This window comes from Sminthopsis crassicaudata, chromosome 2 (genome assembly GCF_048593235.1).
Source record: "Sminthopsis crassicaudata isolate SCR6 chromosome 2, ASM4859323v1, whole genome shotgun sequence".
Lineage (NCBI taxonomy): Eukaryota > Metazoa > Chordata > Mammalia > Dasyuromorphia > Dasyuridae > Sminthopsis > Sminthopsis crassicaudata.
In genome coordinates this window covers 663,379,562-663,394,281 of record NC_133618.1, presented here as the reverse complement: position 1 = coordinate 663,394,281, position 14,720 = coordinate 663,379,562, and the positions used below count along the sequence as shown (strand labels likewise).

Genomic DNA, 14,720 nt, shown 5'->3' with positions numbered 1-14,720 from the left:
TTCTTCCTCAGACAATTACTAGCTGTGTGAGCCAGGTCAAGTCATTTAATCCTTTCTGCCTCAGTTTCCTCATCTGTAAAATGAATTGAAGAATGAAATGGCAAACCACTCCAGTATCTTTGCCAAGAAAACTCCCAATGGGGTCACAAAGAGCCAGAAACAATTGAACAAACACAACAATATGCACACAAAGTATGCTTATATGCACATGTACAAATACAAACATATACATATAGGTGTGTATATATACACAAACCCAGATTACACTTAAATATACACCTGTATGCATACACATATATGTTTCTATATACACACATGTATTTGTTGATTGTATAAAACACATGTGAAATATAGACCACATGTTTATAGTATTGTATATACATACATAGACACACGTGTCTATGTATATACATAGGCATACTTTTTTTTTCCTCTCTTTTTCTTCCTCCTCCCCTTCTCTCTTCCTCCCCTTTCTTTCTAAGCTCAGCCTTGCGGAAGTAGGGGATTATTGGTGTGCAACATTGCACGTACTGGCTGCCACAATTGTATTGGCTACTTTTGCTAACCTGATTCTTTCCCCCCTCTTTTCTTTTTAAATTTTTGTTATAAGGGATGACTTGCTAGGGAGGAGACAAAGGAAGTATATATTTGAAAATGAAGATGACATCAAAACAAGACACCAATAAAATAAGATTAAAAAACAGGAAATGAAATTTTTTTTTCTGCCAAAGCCGGATTTAGAACTTCACAGCAAGGTTAGAGAAAAAGATTTCACAATTATCCAGAGAAGATCTGTTATCAGGATATAGCAAAAAAAAAAATAAATAAAAATAAAAAAAATCAGTGAATCAATCTTCAGGCAACTACAGCTACATGATTTTCTTTGTGAGAAGTAATGGTCCATAACGAACTGCTATGCTCTATACATAAACATGATAAAGCACTCCACCAGCACTGCCTCCCTCACCTAAATCTGTGTCAGATTTAACCCAAACAGGTTCTCTTCCTCAGCCCTCCTTGGCTGGTAACCCAGCTGTGTATTGCTTCTCCACATCTGTCCAGATCAGGAGTATAATCTATGTTTATGCAATGAAATGAAGCAGGGAATCTAGAGTTAAGAAGGGCCCTCAGAGACCAGTTAGCCAACAGGAGTAACAGGAACCCAAGGCAGGTGCAGTTATTAGGATGTAGTAGAGCCAAAGTTTGAACCCAGGCTCCCCTATTCCAAAGCCATTATACTTAAATGGTTAACTTGTTTGTCCAGTTCCCTAAATAGCTAAAGTAACTCTACATATCTAGATGTATAATACATAAGACATTATGATATGCATATATATATATGTATGAGAGCTATACACATATATGTATACATTTATACGCATATATGTATCTATACACACAGAATTATATTATTATATTATATTTGATTAGAGTGGTCAAGAATTGACATTAAATGATTCAATATTGTGTGTTTTTCTTTTAAATTTTACATTCCAATGGCTTTTGATTTCTTATCCTTTTGGTACTCAGAAAGCCCTATCTTTACTTTCAGGAGATTAACAATATTTATAGAATGCTAGTTTAAAAGTGTTTTGAATGAGCACCATCGCTAGAAAAACAAGCAGCTGACTACAAGTGGAGAGCATTAAGTTATGTGAACCTTGTTGGAAGGATAGGATAGAATGGATTGAAATGATAGATAATAGGAACTTTCTAACCTTGCAGATAATGTAGTGATAATTGAGGCTTTTAAAAGTCTAATGTAATGGACTCATTTTCTCCTCCTTGGACTATCCCTATTATCAGACAGCCTACATAATTGAAAAATGAAGGCCAACACACTTTTGATCTAATGGGTAAGGTATTTCTCCCCCTTCCCATTAGCTTTGCAAAAATATTTAGACATCATTGAGATACTTAATGCTTAGAATGAAGAGAAAGGAGAACCAAGAGAAAATTAAAAAGTGGTGGCCTTCAGAAAAAAAAAAAACTTTAGCAAAGGCATTTTTCATTTTATAAAGGGAAAGTAAAACACGGAATTACCCAAATCCTACAAAGGGAAAGCTACAAATGTGTTTGCTGGATTATCTGAGATGGAGAGAACATATCCTGGATTTTGATTCACTCACAGGCATAAGTTCACATACATCTACAAAAACAAACACATAATTCTGATGGAAGTGGAGATCTTCAACATAGAGAAGAGCTAATCCAATTCCAATTGAGCAATGATGGACAGAATCAGCTACATCCAGAAAAGGAACACTGGGAAATGAGTGTAAACTGTGAGCGTTGTTTTTTTGTTTGTTTGTTTGTTTGTTTTTGTTTTGTTTTGTTTTGTTTCTCTTCCCAGATTATTTTTACCTTGTGAATACAATCCTTCCTTTGCAACAACAACAACAACAAAATTTGGTTCTGCACATACATTGTACCTAGGATATACTATAAGATATTTAATATGTATGGGAATGCCCTCCATCCAGGGAAGGGGGTGGAGGGAAGGAGGGGAAAAACTCAGAACAGAAGAGAATACAAGGGATTATGTTGTAAAAAAAAATTACCTATGCATATGTACTGCCAAAGAAAATGTTATAATTATACAAATTAATAAAAAAATTTTAAAAAAAGAAATTGAGGCAAAATGATAAACCTAAATTTATAGAACAGCCCAGTAGTAACACACAAAATAAAAATAAACTCTCTATTCTTAACAGGAAGAAAATATTGCCCATGAGAGCAGCTTGAGGAAGGAAGTTTCTAAATTTCCAAGGCAACTCAGTTAATCTGTATTTCAGGTTAATCCCATGGTATTTATAAAGGGCTGAATTAAAGGGGGGGAAAATCAATAACAAATTAATCCTTCAAATATACTTAATATTATGGAATATGTCTTCACATTATAATCACATTCATAATTATAATTATGGCAGAAAAGATTAAAATTAATTAAAGTTTTGCTCTAAATAAAAAAAAAATAAACAAACACATACACACAAATTCATGGATGTTTTTTGTGGTATTTTTTCTACCCTTTTACATCTTTCATCCTCCCTTCTTCAGGGAGCCATCTCTTAAAACAAAGATTTTTTTTAAAAGGCAGTTTAGCAAATACAGCCAAAAGAGAGACTGAAGTTAACAGAAATTTCTAAATTCCACACCCATAGTCTCCCACCTCTGTAAGAAGGCAGAGAGTCACATTTGTTCTAGAGCCACACTTTCTACCCCTTGACTTTTTTCACCAGCTCTCATAAATCACTCAACTAGAAGCAGGATGTTCATTCTGCAACAACTTTCTGTGAAAATATTTGCTACCTTATATAGAAGCTCAGAAATCTTAATTTTCTTAAAGAGAGATAATTTCCAGTTTCCAAATCTGAGTATACATAGTTCATGACCTTAATTTAGTAGTTTTAAAATAAATTTTTATTTAATAAAAAATGAATTGAAGGATACTTTAGTGGATAGAATATGGAATCCTGCTTGAGACCCTTAATGGCTCTGTGAACTTCTGGTCATAGAACCTCTCTGCACCTCAGGTTTCCCATCCGTAAAATGCACATAATAATAGTAATCTTATTACTATTACTCTACAGCAGTAGCTCACTGAGTTGTTATATGGATCAAATCGGAAAATATATGTGAAATGCTTTGCAAACATTAAAATGCTGTGCATAAACTCTGGCTGTTGTTATATCTATATTAAGTAGACTAATATTAACATTAAATTAATTATTTAATATATTTTATAATTGATATATTAACAAATATTAATTATATTAATATTAATAATATTGGCACACTGAATACAGAGCTTACTTCAGAGTCCGGAAGACATCATTCTTCTGTCATGTACTGACTATCAACAACCATTTATTGACTATTAGGTGCCTAGTACTGTGTTAAAACCTGGCTATGTCACTCTAGACAATGATTTAACTTCTTGGGCCTCCAAGTAGATCTTTATGATATGGATACTTTGCAGAGCAGATACCTCTCTGCTTTGGTTAGAGGGAATTTCTAAAAACTGAGAATTCCCTAGACTATTAAAGACAAAGGTCTGGGGGAAAAACAAACACACAAATGAAGAAAAAGAAAACCTTAAAACAATATTGGATTATTGAATCACAGAACTACAGAATGTTAGATTTGGAAGGGATTTCAGAGACTGAGCACAACCCTAAACTAACTGAGAATTCTGTTTCCAACATCATCACTAGGGACTCATCCTAGAGGCTCTGTTTGATATCTCTGATCCAAAGAGCTTACCACCTCCTAATCAGTCCTTTCTGTTTTGGGGATAGATAACTTTAACCATGAGAAAGTTTTTATAATTTGTCCCCCTTTAAAATTACCTTCATAAACTTCCTAGGAACATGGTAGGAGATTGGTGTTCATTCTAACATTTGGGCATCTGATCTATGAAATATTACAGAGAGAACTTTGTGTGGTTTTTAGGTATAGTTACCTGAGAAACTAAGACACTTGAAGACACTTGTCTCTAGAAATGGGGTCTCGAGTTGAGCGATCAGCGGGAGAAATTATTCTGAAATTTACACCCAACACTTTCCACTTGTCAAAGAGACTAGTCAGAACTCAGTTTGAGCCACCCAGCTGGAGAAGCCTGCTCAATCATTACATAATCCAGCTTATCATTTCCTAAGAAAGAACCTATTTATTTTCTTGACAACAATAAAGAGTTTGCTTTGCTCTCCAGTTTGTCCCTGAGTTCACCACGATGATTTTGCCCTATCTTGTCAATTCTCTACCCCCTATCCTTATGACCCCAAGCAAAATAACATTTTCTAGCAATTTAAAGAGAATACATCAGGGGGTTCATCATTTGAAAACAGATCTAAGGCACTCCTCCCCTCCAGCTAACAACTGAAACAACATCTGGGGCAGAAGATGAAAGTGAAAAAGAATAACACATTGTGAATTTCTGTTCAGAGTTTATATTATTTCACAACACACGCTGTTCAAAAGTCTTAATGAAAATATTTCTGTAAAACTATCATTAATTTAAAATTTTTAAAATTATTATTACTATCAGCATTGGTATAATAATAAATGTTAAAATATATAAAATAAATAATAAAATTATTATTACTACTATTACAGATTCTTAACCTTTTTTTTCCCTATCATAGACAGTATGGTCAAGTTCATAGACTCTTTTCAGAATAATGCTTGATTTTTTTTTTTTTTTTGCCCATATTTGTGATTTGAAGAAAACGCTCAATTTCAATGGGCTATCAGTAGAAATAAAAATACGATTTTTAAAATTTCATTCAAGTTATGGATCCATTGAAATCTATCCACAATGTGCAGATGAAAAACCCACAGGCTACATTTATTTATTTTAAAATATTTATGTCTAAGACTTTGAAAATTGTGAACAATTAGTTTGTCACAATGACAATATATTCAAAAAATACATTCCACTCTGAATTTAATGAATGAATCAAAATATCTTTTCTACCACAAAAGGTTTATGCATCAAATGCATTATTGGTTTATCAAGTAAAATCTTTGTTTTTAAACAAACAAACAAAAAGTTTGCTGCTCCTATTAGTCATGGACCATTGACCAATCTGACATTAGCATGAGAAGAGGGAGAAAGACTGAGAGAAACAGAAATAGAGACAAAGAGAGAAGTGATTCCATAATTCCAACAACTAACTCCAAATGAAAATTCTGATGAAAATCAAATTATTTACTATACCCTTGTTGCCAGACTTTTTTCCATAGCTCAGCTCAGGTGTGAGAATAGCTCAGTCATCCACCCCAGCCTGATATGAAGGCAGAAGCAAGAAACATCACTACCCCATTTCAAACTGAGCCCAGCCCAGTAATGGTACCCATGACCCCATGGTGACGAGGCTCATGGGAGATTTGTAATGGATCGGCGCTTTAGGAAACATTCTGGGAAGCATCCTTACTAAGCCTGCCAACCGTGGGCACGTGACCTGAGCTCAGATGCTTGCTGTCCAGTCACCCGATAGACATATCACGAGCCACAAGAAAAAGATAAACCCCTGAAATTTTTACTTAGCACCTCCTAAAGAGCTTACCTCATTGGTTCATTCCTGAACCAATGAACATTTCTAGATGTGCAAGCTATGATGGGAAAATATCTGCAGTTTTCTTAAAGCAGCCCTAAAATGCGTTCACCAGAAAAGCTTTTTTTTCTCTCAAATCTAAGTACAATGAACAAGAAAATGATATTCACACACATGTATTGTATCTAGACTATATTGTAACACATGTAAAATGTATGGGATTGCCTGTCATCGGGGGGAGGGAATAGAGGGAGGGGGGGATAATTTGGAAAAATGAATACAAGGGATAATATTATAAAAAAAATATATATATATATAATAAAAATTATTAATTAAAAAATCTAAGTACAATGGAAGCATCTTTAAAATACCCACTCATTAATTACATGCAGAGTTGTTATTTTCATATCTAATGAAAAAGGACACGAGCCCCCATGGTAGCTTTCAGTAAATCTCATCATTTTAAATGTATGTTTTCCTTTTTTAGGAGGGGGAAGGGAAGGAAGGCCATAAAGCATATTTAAAATTTTCTTTGTCAAAAGGATCATGCTTTGCTAGTGGATCATTTGTGTTGATGCCTGAGGCTATGTGAGCCAAATCCATCCATTCATTGCAAAATTCAAAGTTAATAAGGGGGAAAGCCTACCTCCTTACACGCCTAGCATGCCTCCAACTATATGAACTTTCCCAAAGTCCCTTAGTCCTAAACTCTTCCCATTCCAAAGAATTTCCATTAAGGTCCTCAAGGCCCCAAGGGGAAAAAGTACTTAATGAAAAGTTCATTTCTTAGCATTCAGTGGTTTATTTATAAGAGGAAAAGATCAATGAACACTGATTCCTGACTGACTTTAAATCAGTTCAAAATTATATGCTTTATTGTATTTATTTACTACTTATAATATTATTACATTTCAAATTTTGAAAAGTGACACTTAAGAATATTTTTGATATCTTTTGTTTTTTTTCTCATATATTTTTCCAATGTATTTCTCCCCTTCTCTGCTCCCACAGAACTATAGCTTATAATACAGAAACAAACTTATAATAAGGAAAAAAAACTTATATTAAGAAAAACAAACTAACATCAACAAAACCTGATATTATTTGTACCATTCCACACTCACAGCCCCCACCTCTGCAAGGAAGGGAGGAAGGTACAGTCTCATATCTTACAGTCTCATATCTTTGCCTTGGGGTCAAACTGGGTCACTATAATTTCATAGCATTAAATTTCATTCTTAACATTCTTGTCTACCTGTCATTAAAACTCTTAGGCAATCCTAAAATCCCAGAGTGTTTTTCTTGAACCATTACCCTACCACTAGCACTTGAATAACCATTTAAAGAACCATATCCACAAATATGGTAATGCTCACTTTTGAAATACAGCCTCTGGAAGACATGCAACTTGAAAATCTCCATGATGGACAGGATGTGAAAATTCTTATAGATCGATAAGACGTTATTGATTGGAAATAAACAAGGAGGAAATAAGCAGGAGCTTGGAAAGTAGGCCATAATCTAAATATCTTTTGATGTGCCATCTACAGTCAATTTTTTTTTTGAATGTTTACAAACATGCAGCAAATATTTCTATTCTCTTCCCATCATCATTTAAAAATAAAAGATTATTCACCAAACTGCTCCAAACATCAAAGTGAGATAAAATTGGCAAGTGATTAAATGGATGTCTTTTTAAAAAGAGAGAAATGAAATGATCTACCACCCCCTTTTTCCTTCCAGCAATCAACTATATGTCCTTTAAAAAAAAGGATTTTAGACTCAGCATTTCTAATTCCAGCTGTCAAAGACATTCTTTTTATAATTAATAAGCCCCAAAATGTCTGACAAGTACCTGCTAGAGAAGTTTTTCAATGCCCGGAGGTGTATTTTCTTTCTTTCTTTTTTTTTTTTTTGAGAATAAGTGAAATGACTTAAGCCTTTATCATTTCTAAACTTTAAGAATACTAGCTCCACTAGGCCCACGACCACTCTTGACCACCAGAGATCCCTTCTGCATTTCACGAAGCATCCTCTCCGGGCCAGAGCCCCACATCACACACACCGGACCACGGTCCAGGCGAGACCTACCTATGGCTGGCTGACTCCAAGAGCAGGAGGAAGGCGACCTGGATCGACTGCACCCCCTCCACTCCCATACCAGTGCATCCATCATCCCCACCACATGCATGCTTTTTTTCCTCCACAAAAACACAATGCATTTCTTTACATTACCGACACCCATGGCAAACCCTTGGTTCTGGCCAACACTGGGTTTCTTTTTAAAAGCTGCAAATGCTTACTTGTTCTGGGAAGCTTTCAAAGTCTTCCACTGCCATCCTTTCTGTGGCCAATTCTGAAACCTGATCAGTCAATTAGTTAACACTTTGGACACAGCATCACGGCTAAAAATACTGTCTGCTCTGGGAAATGTCAAGCTCTCTCTTTTTCTTTTCTTTTTCTTTTTTTTTAAATCTCTCTCCACCACCACCAGCAAAGAAGCATTAGCTAGCTTGACTTTCATTAACGACCAAAGCGGCAAAGATAGGGGAGGGCTTGAAAAAAGTTCCACCAGCCCTGACCGATAATGCAGCGTGTCCCAGAATTCCATGCTGACTTACCATATTTGTAGCCTCCAATCGCCCTCTGTATATGTAATCATGATATGTGGAATACCAAAAATAGCAGAGCCATCAGCTGAGGGAGCCCACTATGGACTCCCTCATGAAACCAGCTTTTGTCATTCTGCTTATCAGCTGGCTCTGGCCTCTGGACTGCAGGCACACAGCTCTGGCATTCATTGTGCGGCTAACAATGCCTCCATTTCATCCTTGGGGGATCTGGAAAAGCCTTCTTGCCTGCTTTCTACTAAGTGGTAGATTTAAAAAAAATTAAATTAGATTTGTAAGTCTGTGAAGCAGGGTGAGACTGATAAATGGATCAACAACATTTATTAATCGCTTATGTTATACAAGGCACTGTCCTATTATTGGAAATAAAGTGACAAAAAGAAATAGATAGCGGTCTGAGAGAGCGTAGACTCTACTGAGGAGATGGGACGGAATGTAAATATTGAGTACTTAAGGAGGAGAAACATCAGCAAATTGTATCATGTAAAGAGAGCTAGATTTGGAAGCATGACCCTGGGGCCAGAAGCCCATCCCTGACACTTGCTGACAGATGATAAATCGTTTTAATTCTTCCAAACTTTTTTCTCATTTGTAAAATGTAAGGATTGGATTAGGTTGATCTTTAAGGTCCCTTGTAGCTGCAAAATCCTGCAAGAGGTGAATATACATGATGTGTTCCATTACGGTGTGTGCTTGGGATTCTTGTTGGATTCTTCCAGTGTCTGAATTTGCAGAACAGAGAGGGCTTGATAAAACACGCTTTTCTAAAAATCAATCTACTACTATTGTTTATGCTAATGGGCAACCTGTTTGTTCTGGCCAATGTTTATACTTAGAGTTAGAAGGGGCCATCTATCCCCAAATATATTTTGAAGTTGGGGAAACTGAGGTCCATGGAATTTTTTTTTAATTGTATTTTTTTCCCTGAAGCTGGGGTTAAGTGACTTGCCCAGGGTCACACAGCTAGGAAGTGTTAAGTATCTGAAACCAGATTTGAACTCAGGTCCTCCTGAATTCAAGGCTGGTGCTCTATCCACTGCGCCACCTAGCTGCCCCCTGGGTCCATGGAATTTCAAAGAGTTGTCCGATGTAGTGGTTGAGCAGGTTCTTAGTGTAGGCCTTCAGAAGCCAAACCAAAAGCCTTTCGAGGGTCCCAGACTGCCTCAATGGGACAGCCCTCTACAGCTTGGGTTCATTCTTTCAATGTGGTTCATTTGTAAATACAAAAAGGAAATCATTTCAACATACCCATCCCATGTACCAACCAACTTCTGCTAGACTTTTCTAGAGTTTGACTTAATTGAATCTAAATTGTAAGACAGAATAGTACTTTTTTTGTTGTTGAGGCAATTGGGGTTAAGTGACTTGTCCAGGATCACATAGCTAGCAAGTGTTAAGTATCTGAGGCTAGGTTTGAATTCAGGTCCTCCTGAATTCAGGGCCGGAGCTCCATCTACTCCGCCACCTAGTTGCCCCTATAATACTATTGTTAACATAGATAGAATGGATTTCAAATGCACTTATTAAGCACTTACCACATGCCAGGCACAGTTGTGCATGTTATTATCATTCCTAAGAGGCAGTTTTGTTATAGAGAACAGAGCATCAAAGTTGGGAAGAGTTGGGTTTGTTGCTCTCAGTCAGTGGACCAACCGTGTCCAATTCTCCTTGGACAATGTCCATGGGGTTTTCTTGGCAAAGATAATGAAGTGGTTTATCATTTCTTTCTCCCATGTATCCCTATTTAATAGATGTGGAAACTGAAGCAAATGGGTGTAAGGGACTTGCCCAGGATCACCTAGCTACTGAGTGTCTGAGGCTGAACTTGAATCTAGCCCCATCCACCACGGTGCCACTTAGCTGCCCCTGGGTTTACATCTCACCTAAGACACATATTAGCTGTGTGAGTTGCTCAAGTTCTCCAGTTTTTAGGGCAACTCTTTAAGACAATGAGTTGAGGAGGGACCCAGCAGTGGTGGAAGAAGTGGTGGAAAGCCAAGAATTTGTATCATAATAAAGTCTGAGGTCGGCTCCTCGATTAATCATAATAGTAAGGAGACACACGTGTGGTAGCGGATTAATAGGGAAAGCACAAGAAATGGATTCAGGAGAAACCCATGTTCAAATCTGGCTCCCTCTACTTATTAGCCAATGACCCCAGTGATGGTGCTGCTTCCTGAGCCTCACGTTCTTTACCGGTGAGATGAATGTGCTTGGAGTACCCTGGGACAGACGTGGCTCTGCACCCCAACTCTGACAAACTATTATTCCTCATATCCCAGCTATCATTTAAAAAAAAAACAGAATCATAGGATCATGTTAGAGCAGAAAGGGACTTTCTCTCCCATCTATTTCAATTCCTTCATTTTAGAAATCCATAACCTGAGGTTCCGAGGGGATGTGACATTGAAGGTCACATTGGATAATAATTGTCACAGATGAGAATTGAACTCAAGCCTGTCTAGCCTTAGTTGAACATTCAATCCCCTATGCTACGGTCCTATTTGGACGCCTTTCTGTGTCATGCTCATGGCCATGGGCTTTTCAGGGTTTGGTCAATGGAGCACAAGCTGCATAAGTCCCCACTGGGCTGGAGAGACTTTAAACTCTAGTCTGTGATGAATTGAATGCCTGTTGAATGAGATCCCCAGCTTGGGGAAGCTCATTTACCAGCTTGATACCAGGAGATAAATTCCCTTCCCTTCCCCCAGACACAGACATCCTTCAAGACCACCTTAGGAGGCATGGAGGAAATACGACCAGCCACAGGGAAGGGAATACCCACATTGATGGAATCACGCATTCTTTAAGCCCTTAAAGTAGCAATTTCTTAATTTTCTGTCTTCAGTGGGAAGAGAGACCAGCTGGTAATTTCATCTCAGATATGGGAGACAGTCACTGAGTCACCTCCCAGGCTTTTCTTTCGCAGCATAAATAATCCCAATTGGTTCCACTTCTCCCTGGAGCTCCTAGAGGAACATACTCTACAATTATCCTCAATATGAAGGACAATGATCCCAATAATTTTGCCTTTCAACCCACTCCCTGCTCAGGACATTGTGTCTCCTAAAGTATCATTTCTCATCTCACAGTCACCACAGTCACAAAGGGAGAGGTAGAGATGACCTCACATGCAGAAAGTGGCGGCTCGGTGCTTGGAAATTCAAGGGCCTCCTTCTGCATAAAGCTTATTCTGGCAGCCCCATCTTCCCACCAATTACCCTGGACTTCCAAAAGAGATCTATGTTGTCTCTCCTATTAGATTGTAAGCACTTTGAGACTAGGGACACTTGGCACAGTACCTGGAAAATAGTAGGCACTTAATAAATGTTTGCTGAGTGGCAGCTAGGTGGTGCAGTGGATAGAGCACCAGCCTTGAATGAGCTTTTGCTAACTGGTCCCTTGCTCTTTCTACCACTTTATGCTGTCTCTCCAGCCCTGAGTTACCCTGAGATTCAGTGACTAACTTTCTCTTTGTTCACTTCTGCTTTGGAGTTGACAGACATGAAACTGTGGTCATCCATGGTCAGCACAACCATACTCCCTCCCCTGAGTGGGACTGGCTCAACTTTGTCCAGTCTTCTGGCTCTCTTGGGCACTGGAGATCTGGACAATCTTTGCCTAAGAGAAATCATCAGGATGTGCTGCCAGCGTCTTTAATGGGGCTTAATTAATGGGGGGCGCAGTTCAAATCTGGTCTCAGACACTTAACACTTCCTAGCTGTGTGACCCTGGGCAAGTCACTTAACCCCAGCCTCAGAAAAATAAAAATAAAAATAAATAAATAAATAAATAAATGTTTGCTGAACAAAATAACTGTTTGGACGTGCATACATATATTGTATTTAACTTATACTTTAACATATAGAACATGTATTGGCCAACCTGCCATGGGGGGGGAGGAAGGAAAACATTGGAACAAAGGTTTTGCAGTTGTCAATGCTAAAAAATTACCCATGCATATAACTTGTAAATAAAAAGCTATCATAAAAAAATAAAATCCTTTACTCCTTTAATGTAAAATAAATAAATAAAAAAAAAATGTAAATAAATAAATAAATAAATAAATAAATGTTTACTGTGATTCCGTATCTGAAATGACAAGTGATACAAAGAAAGCTGTTCAGTATACACCAGACCTAACCCACGGGAGATTAAACTTTCTGGGGGACGGACTCATCCCACTTTTGTGTCCTTGGTACCTAGGAAAGTTCTTGGCACATAGTAGGCACTTAATAAAAACCCAATTACTGTTACAAGGTGAAGTGACTTGCCCAGCTTGCCAAATAGCTAGTAAGTATCTGAGGCTGGATTTGAACTCATGAATGTGCATATTCCTGATTCCAAGTCCAGTCACCTAGCCACCCTTAGTAAATTTATATGGCTTTTTGGTAATCCTAAAATTAAAGCCCTATTAAAGTCTTTTCTCTTTTTCATGAAAATAGCCGTAAATATAGTCACTGAATTTAACCATGTTCAAAGGAATTTCCCCAAGCTCCTGATAATTTCTGAATTAAATCCCAGTAGGAATTTTTCCCCCTAATTCACTTGATTTTGACTGGTAGTTAACCTTCAAGTTGTATGTCTTGGAACAAATCCAAGGCATAGTTTTTGGGAATTTGAAAGAAAACTAATCTATTCTCCTTCTTGTTCAAACCTGTAGAAAATCTCACTTAAAAAAAAATAAGAGCACATGGGTGCGGCCCCCCCATTAATTAAGCCCCATTAAAGACACTGGCAGCACATCCTGATGATTTCTCTTAGGCAAAGATTGTCCAGATCTCCAGTGCCCAAGAGAGCCAGAAGACTGGACAAAGTTGAGCCAGTCCCACTCAGGGGAGGGAGTATGGCTGTGCTGACCATGGATGACCACAGTTTCATGTCTGTCAACTCCAAAGCAGAAGTGAACAAAGAGAAAGTTACTCACTGAGTCTCAGGGTAACTCAGGGCTGGAGAGACAGCATAAAGTGGTAGAAAGAGCAAGGGACCAGTTAGCAAAAGATCAAGATTTAAGCCTCAGCCTGGTGACAGCTAGCTGTGAGACTTTGGGTATGTCACTTCCCTGTCTTAGCCACAGGTTTCTCATCTGTAAAATATGGGAGGTGAACTATTTGGCTTCTAAGGTCCCTTACAATTCTATGATCCTTCTGACCTTCCCCTCCTCTCTCCCCTCCTCTCCTTAGCAATATTTTTTTGCTGTGACAATTGGGGTTAAGTGACTTGTCTAGGGTCACACAGCTAGGAGATGTTAAGTGTCTGAGGGCAGACTTGAACTCGGTCCTCCTGACTTCAGGGCTGGTGCTCTAGCCACTGTGCCATCTAGCTGCCCCTTTTCTCTTTCTTTCCCAAATCTAACATCCTTCTGGTTACCCAGGTTCATAATTTTAGATGCACTTAATTGCTTCTTCACTTTCACATAGATTCCATAGCTAATCAGTTACCATTTGAGTACCAAACTATTTTTTCCAAATTCCAAGCCCCATTATCTTCTATCACACACTTTAGGTTAACTGAACTGGTTCATTTCTTGTGCTCTGTATATCACATCCCAGGCCCTATTTTCATTCCAATCCCTGGAATCTTTTTCCCACTGTCTCTGTGACTTAGAACCCCAGTTCCCTTCAAAGGAGCTCAAGCCAAATTACACAGGGCAGAGAATGAGCTCAATCCCACAAGAGGCTTTTCCTCATCTTCCTAATTCAGATTCATATCATCTCTCAATTGGACCACTGCAAAAACCTCCTCATTGTTCCTTCTCTCTCCTTTCTCCAATTCATCTTCCACAAGTTGGCAAAATGATTATTCCTCTGTCCAATAAACTCTAACAGCTACCTACCACCTCTGGCAGCAAATAGAGACTCCCTTCTTTGGCAAGTAAAACCCTTCTCAATTTGGCTCCCACTTACCTTCCAAGGTCTATTACAAATTATTCCCTTGTGTGCACTCTATAGTTTAGCTAAGCTAACCTCTTTGCTGATGGTCATCCATGCTACTCCATTTCTCATTTTTTAATCTTTGTGTAAGCTGTTCC

General features: G+C 38.0%; 1 protein-coding gene across 5 annotated transcripts in view; it reads right to left on the bottom strand.

Annotated features, from left to right (window-relative positions):
• ANK3 (ankyrin 3) overlaps positions 1–14,720 on the bottom strand; it is a 702,347-nt gene that overhangs the window by 245,513 nt on the left and 442,114 nt on the right. The window contains exon 1 of one of the 5 annotated variants that reach the window (XM_074297041.1): positions 8,363–8,618. The exons of the other annotated variants lie outside the window; for them this stretch is intronic. Within the exon in view, the coding sequence (XP_074153142.1) occupies positions 8,363–8,398 (36 nt within the window). The 5' untranslated portion in view covers positions 8,399–8,618. Of the gene's footprint in view, positions 1–8,362; positions 8,619–14,720 lie in introns of those variants that run through there. 5 annotated transcript variants of the gene reach the window in all.